Genomic DNA, 17,661 nt, shown 5'->3' with positions numbered 1-17,661 from the left:
AATTTATGACAGGGCATTATTTAATGATCACACATGATATTATTATAATACTATTTGAAGGTCAACAGTTCTCCGTAATAATTTAGTCGCACTTATCATTTAGAGTACATATATATTATAGAATATTATATGTAACTTGTCGAACCACATTGTTATCGATACTTGACACGCAAGCTGTTAGTATGTGTGTGTGTGTGTGTGTGCGTATAAGATAGATAGATAGATAGAGAGAGAGTGAGAGAGAGTGCGAGAGAGAGAGAGAGAGAGAGGAGAGAGTGAGTGAGTGAGTGAGTAAGTGAGACAGTCTGACAGCCGGTGTGTGTAGGGTTCGTTTTAATTGCCGTCAGTTACAGACATGGGTCACTTGTTGAAGGGCAATAATATGTTTGTAAGGTGTTAACATCATTTCGACCAAAGTTTCATCGGATTTTAAAATAATATTTCGTAAGTTGACGTAGGTAGAAAAAACAATAGTTATGTCGATACAATCGATACCTATGATACCTATAACAACATTTGAACACACGCACTATTGTAGTACATTTTCACCTATTGGTAATTCATTCATTCGCTATTATTGTTTAATAAAAAAAGCTTGTCCGTAGTACTGTTGTCATTTTGTTGGAATTATGTTGCATTGAATTGATATATCCTTTCAAATTTACCAGTTCGTCAAAAATATATGTCAAGCGTTTGAAGTTTTATTTAAAATCATGTGATGGCCTCGACTCTAGACTCATCCTGTGCCCTACACCACATTCATCTGGGGTTCAGCATAATCAGCTTATTGATTCAAATGGATTATACTATATGTACGTACCTACAATATGCACGCATATATCATTAAAGCCGTATAAACGAATTAAATCGTTTTGAATTTTGTCAAAAGCGAGGTTTAAGCTCAATTAGATTTCCACGTTGAATTGACCTCGTTTAAAATAGGATGCGAACTATAAGGAAGGGAATTGAACAAAACGACTCCTTTGAAGACCTTTATGACAAAATGTCACTCCTTTGAAATACATGGAAACGAGAACCTTTTAATAATTCGTCACTGAAAACGTTTAATGACACCCTTTTGAACCCTTTCGCTTCGGGCCAACCCTCCGACGAACAGAACTGTTGTTCCTAGGTTCTATATTCCATGTTTAAAGTGGAAATTAGCGTAATAATGACAACTGACAAGCAATATGTTTTTAATTTATTTATAAAAAAAAAAACTAATTGAACAGAAAATTTAATTTTGATATCAATGTTAAACTATCTATAATTGGAACTTAACATTTTCAATTTTAATTAGAGTATGATAGTCTTATATTGTGTAATATTCATTTATGAAAATTAAAAAAATGTGTTTACTTATTGAACCATTCAATAGTAAGTAATTAAAAATATCTTAAAAACCACATGGCTAAACATTGTTTTGTCAGATTCTTATATTAAATTTATTTTTAAACTCTGCTTTTATAAAAAAAAATTTGTAGTAAAAAAAAACTAGTTTACAACATTAAAAAAACATAATTTTAAAGTATTATGATAATCTATAATTGAATTAAATCGATAATAACTTTTATATTGTTAATTGTTATTGAAAAATGTTGATCTTAAAATTGTTATGTATACAACTAATAATTCGTTGTATTATGCCTAAATATATATATATAATTAAGTGTTTTATTTAATATGTTTACTTAAAAAGTAGTATAGCTTAATCTGTACTGCTATAGAATCAACACAAATACATCCTATACCTACATTATATATATTTATCTAAAATCAATATCTACAGTAATAGTATTATTTGTTTAATATAAAAATTATGATTTTATTATATTGTATGTACATACATACAGTTGTATTTTAAATATACATTTGGTACATAAAATATTTTTAAAATTTTTGAATTTATTTCTTACAAGGAACGGTTATCTAAAGTAAATTATAAACTTTTCGTAACTGGTTTTAATTACGTTATAAAACTTTTCCGTCGTAAAAAAAAATTAGTGAATAAAATAATATAATATATTACATAATATTAATATTTCTAAATGTATCACTACCGTTGTAAGTGTAATAGTTGATTTCGTTCTTTTTATAAGGCTTTAATATTCTAGTGATGCCGTCATCATGTTTGGCAACAACAATAATACTTTAATTTGTCCTGACGAACAGTTATTATTATTATGTTAAAATAAGTGAATTTTATTCAATTCAATTGATTCGATGGAATTTTGTATAATTTATATTTTACCCCGACGGGTTTCTCGAGTGGTGTGAATCGGAGTAGCTGCAGACCCGCCGTCTGCCACTGGTCGAATCGAAAACTGCGTTTTCTCCGGGGAAAAACGCTAACCGGTCGGCAGAGGGAACGAGTCTCGTGTATATACATCGTGTTATTATACACTGTGCGTGTATATAATAATAATAATAATAATAATAATAATAATAATAATATAATACCATAGTACGTAAAAGCGTCCGGCTAGTTGGTTTGTGTGTGTTGCGCAGCCCAGCTATATATAGTTTTAAGCTTAAGGGTAAACAATGTTTTTCGGCCTGACGAACCGTAATTATTAATTATTCAGGGCCGCCGACCGTGAATATCGTTGTGAACACAACACGTTATTATTATTACGGTGGTATCGCCGCGATAAAGGCCGCAGAGGATGGTGGTAACAGAGACAGAGACAGAAGGAGAGAGAGAGAGAGAGACACACACACACACACATATACGCACATACACAGGCAGAGAATGTGTCTTTTGCTTGAAACTTTATAGGCTCCCCCGACCATTCGTCGCATCGCAAAACTTTAAAATTTATCATTGGTCGATTATTTATTATTTAAATTTGTATAAAAAAATAAAAAATCATTTTACCACACAATATTATTGTCCTAACGATTAGCCAAATAGTTTTTTTTATTTATTTAATTATTTTAATTGAAGGATTAGGTCAACCGAAGACAATAGAATGTTATGAAAAATAATATGATATCGTTTAAAGGTCGTTTTACGTCATAGACTGAAAATAATAACAGTGATGGGCCGGAGGTAAACTTTGATGGGTCGTACACATGAACGATTCGTTTTTTTTTTCGTTATCGCACTTATAATACCTACGTATCAAGTATCAAAATACTAACTAAACCGTTGTAAACCTCTGTGTAATCGTAGGTTGTATATGAACCATACACCCATGATGATATGTAACAACTTATACCTTTATGTTCTATCAGCGAAGCGTTTTTCTCAAAAATGTAATACTTTTAATTTTCTATATACGTATTTCAGTTTCTTATTTAATTTTTGAAAATCAACAGTTATCAGTAATTCAAATGTATGCATATATTTTTCAAATTTAATAATACAAATATGATCATTATTACATGCTTAAATTGTTTTTTACACATTAAGTTGTGCTCTAAATAATATTATAATGTTTATAGTTAAAAATAAAAACAGTTAGTTTAGGCAGATTTCAAAGACCGTATAAAAAGAAATGTTATAAAATTAAATATAATATTATACTATAATATTACTTATTTAACATCATATTATATCGAGCCATTTAATTATGTTTTGAAATGCATAACATTGTAGTGTTTATAAAATTAAAATGTTCATGTTTAACTTTTGTATGAATAAAAGCAGTTCTTGGAATGTAATGTAATTTTTTTGAATAAGTTCTCTCATTAAGTAATTAAATAACATTTATAATTAAACTAGCAACATTTAATGATACGAGAAGGTGCATGTTATAAACTTTTAGATTTAAAAAAAATGTATTCCATCAACAACAAAATCGAATTAAATCTAGTTACTTTGTTTTCTGTATTGAAATGTACTAATAGTATTATATAATAAGATATTTTTGAACTCTGAAGAAACTAATATTGATCGAAAAAAAAATAGCATGAAATAATATCTGTGGCGTAGAAAATAAAAGTTTAGAAAGTTAAAGACTATATATGGACTATATACGAGTTGTTACATCATTTCATAATACCGACATTCTATACTACAAAATAAACATTATTGAAAAACTTTTGAATTTACCGAAGTTGTGTAAATATTATAAGTATATATTATTGTTATATTTTTGATTTGTATAGATATTTTTAGAACGATAATTAATAAATATATATATATATATTACATGCAACTATATAAGACTAAAAAAAAAAAAATGTCTATAAACCGATTTTGATTATTATTATATTTTTATAAAGTAATGGAGATGACGTCAAAGAGTAATATATAGGTGACATAATCAATAAAAAAATTGTATAAGTTTGTATCACGTTTTTATCGACGAAAATCCAATAATATGACGTTTGTAATTGAAATAGATTTTCAACTTAATGTCTCACTGCGTTGCATAATACGGACGAATGTAAATGATATTTTTATTTTTATTATAATAATAATAATAATATAATATAGATACGCACTGTAATAAACGATATACGTAGCAGTAATTTTATTCATAACGTTTCGGTGAATTATACAATATATTTTGTCATGCGAATTGTGTTTACACGTATAATGCCGTGTATATTTATGTTTGTATTTCACACGTTGCATATCATAATAATATTATAACACGCGTCGTTTCATTACTAAAAGCCTGTGCGTATTATAGTGAACGTCGAATTTACGAACGAGGCGTATACAGATGAAAGCTGCAAACGGATATTTATTGCCGAATAAATAATAACGCTACCGATGCTATTATCGAAATCGTTGTCGTCACACGCGCGTTCCTGCGCGAACTTGGACAATTTTTTTATTTTCTGTGCGTTTGAATATTTAGCGATAATAATAATATTATAACGCCGACATCATCGATATACGCGGTCGTAGCGATCCGTCGGTCGGGGTGACCGTAACTCTATAATATTATCGTTTGAATACACAACGAATATTAGGCGTTACCACATGTATAATGCACACGTATTCGAACACGTAACTTTTGATTCGTAACACAGATGAGTGTATGCCGTAAATATAATATTATGGCACGTAATAGGGCTTTTCGATGTACGTAAGAACAATCGCTCACTAACCGCGGTTATTACAGTGCAGTGTACGATATATACATTCCCAGACGCGGTTCGGTGTATATTATTACAAATTGTATATTAAAGTTTTATTACGGTATTAATTTAATCACGAAATCGTAGTATTTGCTTATCTACATTAAATACCTAAAGTCTGCTCGAGCTTCGATTTCAACAATTATTATTATTACGTATAATATACATATAACATTATATCGGTATAATAACATTATAATCATGTTTGTCGCAGACCGCAATGTCGTTCTCTCCGCCCCGCGTGCCGTCGCCGAGGGGTGCACCTGGACTATGGAAGTTATAACTGAGGTCGTAAGCGCCTGGGGGGCTGCAAGTCAAAATTATTACGGCCCCAGTCGTTTCTGAGGTGGTGAGAAACGCGTGGGTGGTAAGGGTAAAAATAGGACACCCGCTGATAGCGGCTCGGAGACGTGTATATATCCACAATTGCAACTAGAGTATGTTACAGTATCTACGATTTATAATAATTATAATAAACCGTAGATACTATAACGCGCGATTATTTCCACGCATATATTCATGTATTGTGTGTTTATTTTAAGACACGGACCACACGTGCATATATTATAAGTGAGACGTTTAAACAATAATATTTAATATGCCACCCGCGGGCAAAGTACAATCACGAACAGTTAAAAAAAAGTTTAAGTGCAATAACGCATTGTGTGTGTGTGTGTGTGTGTGTATTATCATAATATGATAGTAACTAAAAATGAGTAAGTATTATTAAAATATAAAGATATATTAATTACGATATTTATGCATAATGCGTTATTGCACTTTTACTATTTCTAAAATTCATTTAAATATTACATTGTTCACAGACCTATTTTTTACAGCGGGTGGCATATTAAATATTATTATTATTTGAACGTCTCACTTATATGCGTGTGAGGTGTTTTAGAGTAAATACACAATTTATAATTATGAGAGTGTATCTGCGAGTGTGTGAATGTTAAATATTATAATGACCGTGATATTATTCAATTACGTGAAAATAATGTCCCCGTTGTTAATACAACAATAATATTATTAATAAATAGTAACCGTAGTTTGCTCTGTTCATTTTTATCGTCAACAACGAACACAATTATTTGTTTTGCATAATTTAAAAAAAAAAAAGACACTTCAGTATAAAACGCACTTGTATGTAGAGTTATTGAACGGTTAGAGTACAATAGAGTGTAGGTATACATTGAATTTTCCTCTGTTGTGCGCTGTATTACATTTATATTCCGATCAATCGTTAGGTATAGATAGGTGTTGGTACATTGAAAATGTGTTATGTACCATATAGACACATACATTGTCTATAATAATAAAAATTAAGTCATTAACGAAAAGTCAAAGTTACTAAATGACGAATATTATTTACTTTGTTCTAGTTTTAATGTTCTTATAAGTTATATCATTGTAACCGTATATTGATATTTAACACAAGTTAATCGGCAACAATGAGTAATTCAGTTATATAGTAATTAAAAAATTAGTTTTAAATAATAAAAAAATCAAAATCAAATCAAAATACACTAAGAAATAAAAATAAAGATTCAATTTTAAAAAGATATTTAAATGATTGAATATAATATGTATAGTTATTAGTTACGTTACCTTATTTTCAAAATTGTAAATACATATTGACCTGGATTTTTTTTTTAAATTACTGAGATTTAGTGGGTATTGATGATGAAAATCCACTGAAGTTTTTTTTATACCAACCAATCCTGTTAAAACTTATAATATGAAAAAAATAGTTGTAGAACTAACACATACATCTTAACACTACTGCGTACGTAGTGTAGTATACGGAGACGAATGGTGAACATATTTTTCGGTAAAATGCGATAGAAAACGGAAATGTGAAACCGAGACGGAGTGGCGGATGTGAGTTTCCAGTTTAAAAATGACGGGCGTATATACACTGTGGAATTATTTTATTTATTATTGTTTGTTGCTGTTTTTTCTTTTTTTTTTTTCCATTTTTCGTTTCACTGCATCCCTCTGCCCCTTCAAACACACACACACACACCGCCAAAACGCGCATTTCGACAATTGCGGCGGGTAATACAAAAATCCGACGATTGATTTTCACCGTTTTCCCTATAAATCGGTCCATTGCCACCAACCCTCCCGCCGACGACTCACAAAAGCACACGAGTTCGTACACACACCCACACACTTGCAGAACATAATATACCACACAGGGATGGTGACGCTGGTGGTGGTGGCAGGGATGATCCTCCACAGGGTGCGCTGTATATTGTGCGTGTATATAGAGTGATAAAAAAGCAATCTAGAGCTTTGTCCCACCGCTGCCCCGACGAGGCGAACCCTTCCCACCCACTTTGTCCCATACCGTCACCGCCGCCGCCACCACCTCCCAAAAACACCGCCACCACCGCCGGGCGGCGAGCCATTGTTTCGCGTTAGGTAATTGTGTTATTTTCGACTCTTCTATATATATATATATATATATATATATATATTTATGTATACACATTTTAAACACATACATATATACATATATAGTATATAACATATATATGTATGTATATATGTTTATATATATATATATATATATTGTTCACCCCTGACAATATAATGGAGAGTACACGCAGCGCCGCGCACCGTCCGGCATCCGCGCGATGATGATATTATTATTATGGTAATAAGAAGAGCGGAGCGAAAAAGAAGAGGAAATTATCCTTCGTAAATTAAGTGTCAACTACCACCGGAGATGTTGTTATTATGTGCATACTATATAATACAATATATACGCTGCACCGGCGTGCAAAAAATGTCGAGAGGATACCGTATAGCAGCGTATAGTGTAGTACATATCTTCTATACATAATGTACCTCTCTACCTGCTATATCTTAATATTAAATGTAATATGTACTCAGTGTATAGTTTGAGAATTCGGAGGCATAGTGTTTCTTTACTTATTATTATCATTATTAATTTTTTTTTTTTTTTTTTTGAAACATAAGGGTAGGTACGAGCAGAGAAAAAAATAATAATGGTAAGTGACGCGTTATATAAAAATTAATAAAGAAAAGTCTGCTTCCACCTCGCTCGAGGTGATTTCGAGATATTTAATAATGATGAAAGTATGTCGGGCATTTTCTATTATAACGACGACATCACTCCCTTCTCGCGGCTCGAGGAATTTGACGAGCTGCTAATTTTCGGTAAATGGATGCGCCGTTATTCGTGTTAGCATAATATTAAAAAATGAACTCCCGAAGGTGTTTGAATAATGAAAAAGCGGCATTCTTTGAAGCACGCATCGTGTAGGTTGTGGTATCGAGTGGGCTGCATGGTCTGCAGAACGAGCACAGGGTTATCGCATTCAATTCGTAATTTATAAAATTAAATAATTGCATCTTTTGATTCTGTGTAGGATATGATTTATTGGATTATTTATATCATTATAAAACCTTAAAAGCTTACAAATAATATGTTTTAAATACACAGGAAAAAATAATAAGGTACCAGTGAATATGTTAAATGAAAATAGTTTATGTAACTAGTTCCTCAGTATTTTATTGTAAAATTTGAATACTTTTTCTAATAAATTGTAAAAATATTAAAACTTTGTCACATTTATGAATTATTTTAATACAAATCCATAATATTGAAATTGCAATATTTTTGTGTTATCAAAATAGTAGTAGAAAAATGTATGACAATGAAATACTTATGAAAAATGACACGGTATATTCAATGGAATAATAATAAAAATAATATTAAAGACAAATACAAATACAAATTTTATAAAACAGTTTGAAATATACTAAAATGTATTTTCTTGACACAAGAATGATAAAATATAAAATTAACAACTATAATATTTTAAAACGAATTGATTGTTAGGTAATAAACAGATAGCAATAATATAAATTTAAGTTTTTAAAATAAAATTGTCAAGGATTGAAATTAAAATATAGAATATATTTTATCTTATACTATCCAGTAATACATACAATCAACGAAAAAATAATTAAATTGTTTTAATTTATTTTAATGAATTCAAGTTCAGTACCTACTTATGCAAATGGTTCTATCAGGTTTTTAGTTCTTTCAGGAAAAAATAAAAAATAGAATTTTACTATTTTCAATTAGGTGTAAAAATTGGCGATTACAACAATAGGGCAAAAATAATTTAACTTCAAACGTAATAGGAAAATTACTTTTTTTAAATATTAAAATTTACTATGAAAAAATGTGAAATATAATTATTACTATTTTATAATTTAAATGATACTTTTATCTTTATGATTTCTTGTATAATCATAATGTTGAATCACTTTTTGTGAAACAAAAATCCAAAAATATTAGGTAGTATAATTTTTTTTTACTGGTTGTCAACTTTAATTTTTAACTTCTTAAAATATTTTTTATGGCAGTAAAATCGAAATAAAAAAATAAAAAAAGTAAAATAATATGATTAAATATTTTGCAAAAATCTAACATACGATCGTATAGCTATATAATATTATACAACGATTACAAAGAGTTCCGTTAATTATTTTTTGTTAAACATCACAAACATCACAGACATACACATTTTGTTTTTTCTATTATTAGTTAAAACTGTGATTGATTTGTAAATAAAATATAAAAACAAAATATTATGATTAAAGCTATCAAGTTTTACAAACAAGTGGTTATTGATTTCCAAAATCTTATTAAAGATTAAAAAAAAAAACATTGTAACTGAAATCTGACAAAACAGTGAATATTTTAAAGGATGGCGTTTTTACAACGATTGGCTAAATCACCTAATCCAATGGCTTGAACATAGGCGAATTTGGACAAGTTTAATTTCCCGAGTAATCTATTTTGACGTAATTTATAGTACAGCAGACTACAGAGTATATCACTATTACAGTTTATTTAAAAATTGAACTCTTTTTGTATTTTTAATACGATTATATAATTTATAATAATAAATTATTATTTATTTAACAAATAAACAAAAATAAAATTATCTTAGAATTGTCATATTCTTATGATTTAACATTCTGGTTTTAATTTAGAACGCAAATATTTTTTGTAAAACCACTTATAATTATTTTAAAATTATTAGTGAATTATATTAGACAATACCTACATATATATTATATATATATAAATGTAACTTTTAGATTTCTTATTTTAATCCAATACTGTGTTTCGAATTATTATAAAAAATACAACTAATTATAAAATCAATACCTCCTTCATCCCATACATGAAATATGCAAACCACGCATTAAGTAAATTGACCGATTAAAAAAAAAAAAAAAATACTTTTTTTAAAATTCCTGGACTAATGGCGTACTTACATATAACGGTTGGCCTTTCTTATGTATTTATTTATTTTTATTAAGCTCTTTAGTAGAATGAAAAAGTACCCGGTCCGGGATCAAATTCAGCCATTTTCTGATTTTACTATATTTTCTTTCACATAAAAAGCACCTCTGCAACCTTTTTTTTAACAATCCTAGTAGAATGTACATTCTTATTTTATGGTATGACTTGAATGCACAATATTAATATTTATAACGTCACTGTAGTTCCCGGAAAGTTTATATCCAATTACATTCCTGGGGTACCTTAAATGCACACTGACTCAATGCTGTTAGTTTCTCTAATCTTATACCAATACTGTAGAACTAACAATGCTAATTTGATTGAATTAATGAGTTAATTTGAATGGTTAAGGTTGATTTTCTAATTTATAATTGCATAATGATCGATTAAAATTCAAAAGCATTTATAAATTGAATTGTTATGTACCTAAAGAGTATACATACTAAAAAATAATACGGCCTCGTAGAATTGTAAGTTTTAACATATGTGAACGCTTTATTAAATAATTTGTTGTTTATAGTGATCAACGTTTGAATGTCTTTTATGTTTAAACCATACACTTCAAAATGTTTAATATATCAATTAAGAACAAACGAAAAAAAAATAATGTCTACATAAATAATATATTATAGAAAGTAATTACAATACTCACAGTATTTACTGCTGTCATGTCTTTCACCTTGGAACCGGCGCCAACATATGTTGCTAAATCGTCTTCAATCTGAAATATTTTATAAATACATTTTAATAAATGATATAAAACTCATAAAATAAAAATATCAGTATTAAGTATTAAACAAAAAGTACAAATAATAATGGGATTAAAATAAATCCTGTTAAAAAGAAAAAAGAAAAAATAGAACATAATTTATTTCAAACTACATATCTTTTAAAAAAAAAAAATGGATTTTATAATTTCAGAATGTATAAAATAATATTTTAGCTTTATTATGCCTATTATATAACCCAGAATATTTCATAATTCATGAGTTATTACCAATAAAGCCTACAATAACTTGATGCAGGTATGTGATAAAAAATACCATATTTTCACAAGCCAATTACATGAGTAAGGTTTACATGATAGCAACTTGAAAGTAATTTATATTCTTTAAACTTTCATGTATGCAGTCAATGGATGCCAAAATTGAAAGGTAATAATTCCTGCCAAACCAATTCAAGTTATTGACTCACAAAATATTGTAATATCAGCCATATTGAGATTTTTTCGTAAATCCAATTTATTTATATGAAATATTTAGAAATTTACGATTGATTTTATTTTGAACTAATACATTATTTATATACTTTTGACCAATTTATTATAAGTTTTTAAGGCATTTAAAATTCACTATTTATCTTATTATGACTACTATGAAAAATTGTTTTTTTTTTGCTACATACCTACTGGGTATTTTAATGTAAATTCAATATTATATTAGCTAAATTATGCAAATGAAAAATAATTAATCCCAATTCCCAAGTCGAATTTAACTGCATGCATTTAGTTTGTAAACAACATGGTGGAAATTATTATCTTTTTAATGATAATAAAATAAATGCAATATCTTTCACTATAATTTAATATAATCGCATATAATATTATATTATGTGAACTAAATAGAATCGTTACAGATGCAAATAATATAATATAATATCATTAAACTATGTATGTGACTTAATAATATTGGCCAACAACGTATGAATACGTGTTTACTATAGTGTTAAAAATTTATTTAAACGATTATCCATCTATAAAATTTCGGGTGTTTTTGTCTCGAAAACCACGACCCGTATGAGCGACCAATCTTAAAGTGCACCACAGCCGGATGTAAGGAAGCTATCCTTATTAACTTATACCTAAAATATCTACACACGTTTACACCAATATTCTAGGTAATTTATGTATAGCGTTTTAAACGTAACGTAATTACCAGTAAACTGTAAGAAAGTTGTACAAACAGAGAGGGTTAAGTAAATGTTTTGTATAAATGGGATTATGAATAATAGATAAAATGCTCTTTGGTCTTTCGAAACAGTTTAATACGTATAGTTTAAATCTTTCACATCCCGAGGCCGAAAACTTTTAAGGTATGAACATTTTGTTTGTGTGTACATATTATTATACTATACGTGCAATGAAATACAAACAGTTTAATTGAGTAATTATATTATTAGGGGCACGCGACAAGGTGCCGGAAAGAGTTTTCGCTAGTAGCTCGTAGTCTTTTTATACTTATTTTATCGAGTGTTCCAATTTCCGACACCCATCTCCATCCCATCCCGATGATCGCTAACAAAAGATACACTCTATATAGTTGTATTATACGAGTACACTCGACTTGCATGACGACCTCAATTAGTACTTTTTTGCTTTAGTACATTTTTTTTCTCCTTCTCCTGTTCTCACTCTTTCACGTTGTTTCTTTACATTATATCCTCCCTCACTTCCATTATCGTCATACTCATCCTTATCCACCACCACTCGAGACCGTATTACGAAACAGACCAACGTAAGTCCAACAGGTATTGCGTGCGCTCTTCGCCGGCGTGAACAGGTGTGAACGTGCCTAAGTGCGTTTTTCCCGAGACTTCTTTGTTCTTATTTGTTAATGGTAAACAACCGCACTACAAATCGCCTTCATTTCCATTCCTCGTCCATGCTATCGAGCTACCTAACGGTAGGTGACGGTAATGATAATTCGCCCTGTCGCCAATAACACTTAAGGCGCGTGCGACGACGGCGGTGTAAACATAACGACTACTAAGTACCCTACCGTGATGGCAACGGGTAAAATGTAATTCTTAAATGGAATGTAAAACAATATACTTTATATAATATAATATATCTATGAAATAATGCAAATATGATCATTATGACAAGGAAATCAATGGTAAAGTTCAAATTTATTGTGTTACTATATTGCAGGTATTAATGGTATTATACACGTATATATAAGTATATTTTTTAATTGAAACTCATACTCTAATAACAATTATCTTGACACTAGTTTTTATTTAAGTGAAATTTCCAAGTCACTCGTCTCGCATATTATGATAATGTTGAATATTATATATTTTTTTTCAATGCAATATTATTTAAAAATATTTATATATTCAGTGAACCATGACATAGTTTAAGACATTATCAAATAAACTCAAATCTGTATAATGGTATACTGTATAAAAAATTATAACTTTTTCAAAAAAATGTTGTTTTATTTCGACCGAAAATCGTACAAGAAAAATATTTACAAAAATGTTGATATAGATTTTGAAATAATAAGTGCTCATTGCATAAAATAATCACCCTCTATAGTTAGTAATGCTAGTAGGTATATAATATAAATAAATAGTATTTGTTTTTGTATTTATATAATTTTAATTGTATAATTATGCATTATTTCTTAAAATAATGAAAAAAATAAAAATAATTTATTAATGGTTTTTTCGTTTATATACGGTGTAAGTCTACACAGAAATCCAATTGAAACATAACAACTTTTTAACGTTAGATATTATACTGAATTATCTGTATTTACGGACAAGATAATAAATTCGTCATTGATATTTATTTTTTTCAAAATTATGTCATACATACCGAAATTTAACATTTATGAGCAAACTTTTTCCCCGTTACACTCTCGACACTATCTTCGACCCAAAACATACTATAATATAATATAATGTTTTTACACCAAACACAGTAACTTTGGTTACATTACCAAGTTTAACTCAAAAACAACCATCAGGTAATTATTTTAAGATGATATCGGGAATAATACAAGTCATCTAGATGAAATGTTTTTCCCGGTCATCAAGTTCAGCAGGACTGAAGCTCTAATTAATTTAAGTTCCTCATCATGTTGGAGTGATAAAAAACGGGTTGGGTCTAATTTAAATATGTATATTGTACTTTTATGTATCAAATTACTTAACTTGTAAACAATATATTATAGATTCTATATTAATGATAAAACCATCGAACCATCGCAATTGATGTGTCGTAAAGTGTTTTTAAATATTGCTTAATTAATTTTACCGAGAAATTGTATTTGTGTGTTAGATTTTCAGTTTGGTTTCTAGTTTACCACCAGTTCATGACTAAAAACAAACGAATGAAGTCAATACCTTAAACCAAACAACCTATAGCTTAAACAAAAATTAAGGAGGCAAGTTGAGTAATATATTTAAAAAAAACCGAAAACTTTGAATTAACAATTGGAAACTTTTTAAATATACTACACATATTTTTAATTTATGAGTTTAGTAATATTATACAAATATACAAACAAATAGATAATGTAAAAGTTTATTAGTTTATCTTAATTTACTGTGTTTAACTATAAAATACAGAAAATAGTATTTATAACAACCACCATTACTAGTAAATTAATTAAAATTAAAAATCGATTCTTTAAAAATGTTATATAATTAATGGCTTATAGGAATCGCGGTTTTAATTAATATTGTGTGTAAACATTAGGTGTGTGGTATAATCATGATATATATTATATAACATTGGTTACTGATGTCATATATAGATAAATTGTACTTCTTGTTATTTTTTTATAATCAAATATCTTTTAAATCTATCTGCAGGAAGCAAATTCTATTTTAGTTATAATAATTATAAATATAATTTTATTGTAATCGTAATTAAGAATTGTTCATGTAAATAATTTTTTTTTAAATTTATATTATAATACTAAAAAGTATCAAAAATGTGATTCGTTATTGTGCACAAAATATAATAAAAACAAGTATATCTAATTTTAACAAATGGTTTTAACTATATTTAGTAGAATATAATAAAAAAAATAAATATGCTTTTATCTACATCTATTTTTTTAAATAACTTGATCTATGTATGTACATTGTACAAATATATTACGCCGTATTAACAATTAACATGTTGAATAAATTAATAATAAAAAATCTCGATTTTCAAAATAACTTCCTGTTGAAAATTCTACGTTGTTTTTATCAAGGTCAATTATATTTCGGTGTGTAGTTCGTAAACTGTCACATTGCTGTCGACAAACAGAGCATTTTTAACAGGGACTCGAATTCCACCGAAACCGTATATCCTGAATGACTAGACATCAGTTTGAAGAAAAAATAAAATATGAAAAAAGTAGCAATAGAAGTTTTGTTTTTAGAATATAGTCGGCTTACGTCCAAAATATCTTCTTTTACCTAGTGTAGTAGTGTCCCGGTATGAAGGACAAAAATATCGAATGGTTGTTTGTTGATATGAAAATCGTAGGAGGTGCAAACGATCTTTTGTCGGAAATAGAAGCAGAGATATATAAATATATTTTTTTTATTTTAAAAATTAATTGAATCTGAATAATTATTAAACTCATTTCAGTTTTACTAAATAATTTTTTGTGTACCTGTCTAATAATATAACATATTTTTTAAGAAATTAATGACAAAATACATATAAGGTGTTCATAATAAATACATATTTTATAGTCGTTATATTTCATAAATATAGCAATATTGAAATGAATCTTAACAATTTTAATTTAACATAATTACAATAATATATTTAAGAACTAACACTATGACAGCATGTAACACAAATGCAATTACCACCGATTTCCAATATTTATCGACATCGTTTTAAGTTTATTGTACTAGTCATATTGTAGAGTTTCAGGCAATTTTACTTACGAACGATGGTAATCAAGGAAACTTCATAAACGCACTTTCCTTGATCAATAATCGCTAGAATGATGGTTTGTTCTAATTGACAGATAAAATGACGATTAATTTTGGCTTGAGAGTATAAAAAGCTGACGCGTTTACGACAATTTTTCATTTTTTTTTTCGTTTTTTTTTTTTTTTTTGTTCCGGAGGCAAGGCCACTATTTCCCGTCGACACAATGCGTCACGTTCGTATCGTGGACGTGATACACAAACAATTGTGTTAATTTAAAACGCTCGAGAGGCTCAAATTTCGTGAAAGTAACAAGATTAAAGTGACGTGGGGAAGAGTGAAAATGGGGTGAGTACGCCCTGGTAGTAATAATGAGATAAGACAAGTCATTAAATTTGTTGCACACGGGTAAGAGACGGATAAAAGGGTCACATATGTATGTGAGTGTTTTCAAAAATAACACGAGTAGTTAAATTGTAACAATTGCACAATTTACTATTCGTGATTGTGTTAAAGACCTCTTCGACAAACAAATATAAAAGCCAAAAACTGCATATGATTTTTCAATTATTTAAATTTTAATCAAAATTTACCACTCTTTGAATGATCACGTTTCATTGTGTAATGGAAACGCAATTAATAATATCGCTCAAAGTAGGTTTGTAACAGTTGAAAAATAAAATGTACAGCCAGTGTCTACACAACTTGACAAAAGCTGAATAGTTAATCATCATATAAAAAAAAAGTCTTGAAGGCAGAATTAAAATTGTTTCTATTTTATAGTTAGTTAAACAAATAAAAGTTTAAAACAGCAAAATGTTATTAAGTCTTAGAAATAACTATGATTATAAGAACATAAAAAAAAGAAAATACAAATTATTAGAATCTAGGAGAGTTTTCTATACGAAGAAATATAAGCATTAATATATTATATAAGAACCTATTTTTTCAACCTCATTTGTAAGAGAAGTATAATTTAAGATTGAATACGTATGTGGAAACAATTAGAATTTCCTAGTACACTCCAGGAACTCGAAATCCTCATAAGTCAATACGGCTTCTAAATTGTATATATATAAAAAAAACCCACTAAAGTCTATTCACAGACGGAAATCTAAGACGGACGAGATACCGCCATTTTTTTTAACCTTCTATACCTTTTTTTCCTTACAATATTTTCACCAAGATCTTTTAACCGTTACTCTAATGATGTTTCTTGCCGCAATGTTTCCCAAGATCGATAGGATGGGCGGGAGAGCCATCTCTTTATTTTTCCACTTGCATGAACTCTTTGCCAACTCGCTTGTGCTAGCAACGTACTATATCTTATTACTAGTAGTCACAGCGATAATATTCCATTGCAATTGTTAAAACGCATTAAAACCCTTTTATGTCATATTTTTTTGACCTAACAGGCGCCCGTTTCGGAACCTTTGTTAGTGTAAAAATTCATTCATGCAGTAATATTTGAGTTTTAGGAAGCACGACCGAGTGACACTATTTCAAAAACATCAGGCTTACTTTGTTTTAGTGATTC

General features: G+C 28.7%; 1 protein-coding gene across 4 annotated transcripts in view; it reads right to left on the bottom strand.

Annotated features, from left to right (window-relative positions):
- Nucleotides 1–17,661, bottom strand: part of LOC132919240 (serine-rich adhesin for platelets) — a 244,618-nt gene that overhangs the window by 206,154 nt on the left and 20,803 nt on the right. For all 4 annotated transcript variants that reach the window (XM_060980639.1, XM_060980643.1, XM_060980640.1 and 1 more), the window contains exon 2: nucleotides 11,109–11,177. In XM_060980639.1, coding sequence (XP_060836622.1) covers nucleotides 11,109–11,126 — 18 coding nt within the window. In that variant the 5' untranslated portion in view covers nucleotides 11,127–11,177. The remainder of the gene's footprint in view (nucleotides 1–11,108; nucleotides 11,178–17,661) is intronic.

Source organism: Rhopalosiphum padi, chromosome 2, assembly GCF_020882245.1.
Source record: "Rhopalosiphum padi isolate XX-2018 chromosome 2, ASM2088224v1, whole genome shotgun sequence".
NCBI classification, from domain to species: domain Eukaryota; kingdom Metazoa; phylum Arthropoda; class Insecta; order Hemiptera; family Aphididae; genus Rhopalosiphum; species Rhopalosiphum padi.
This window is presented reverse-complemented; position numbering and strand designations above follow the sequence as displayed.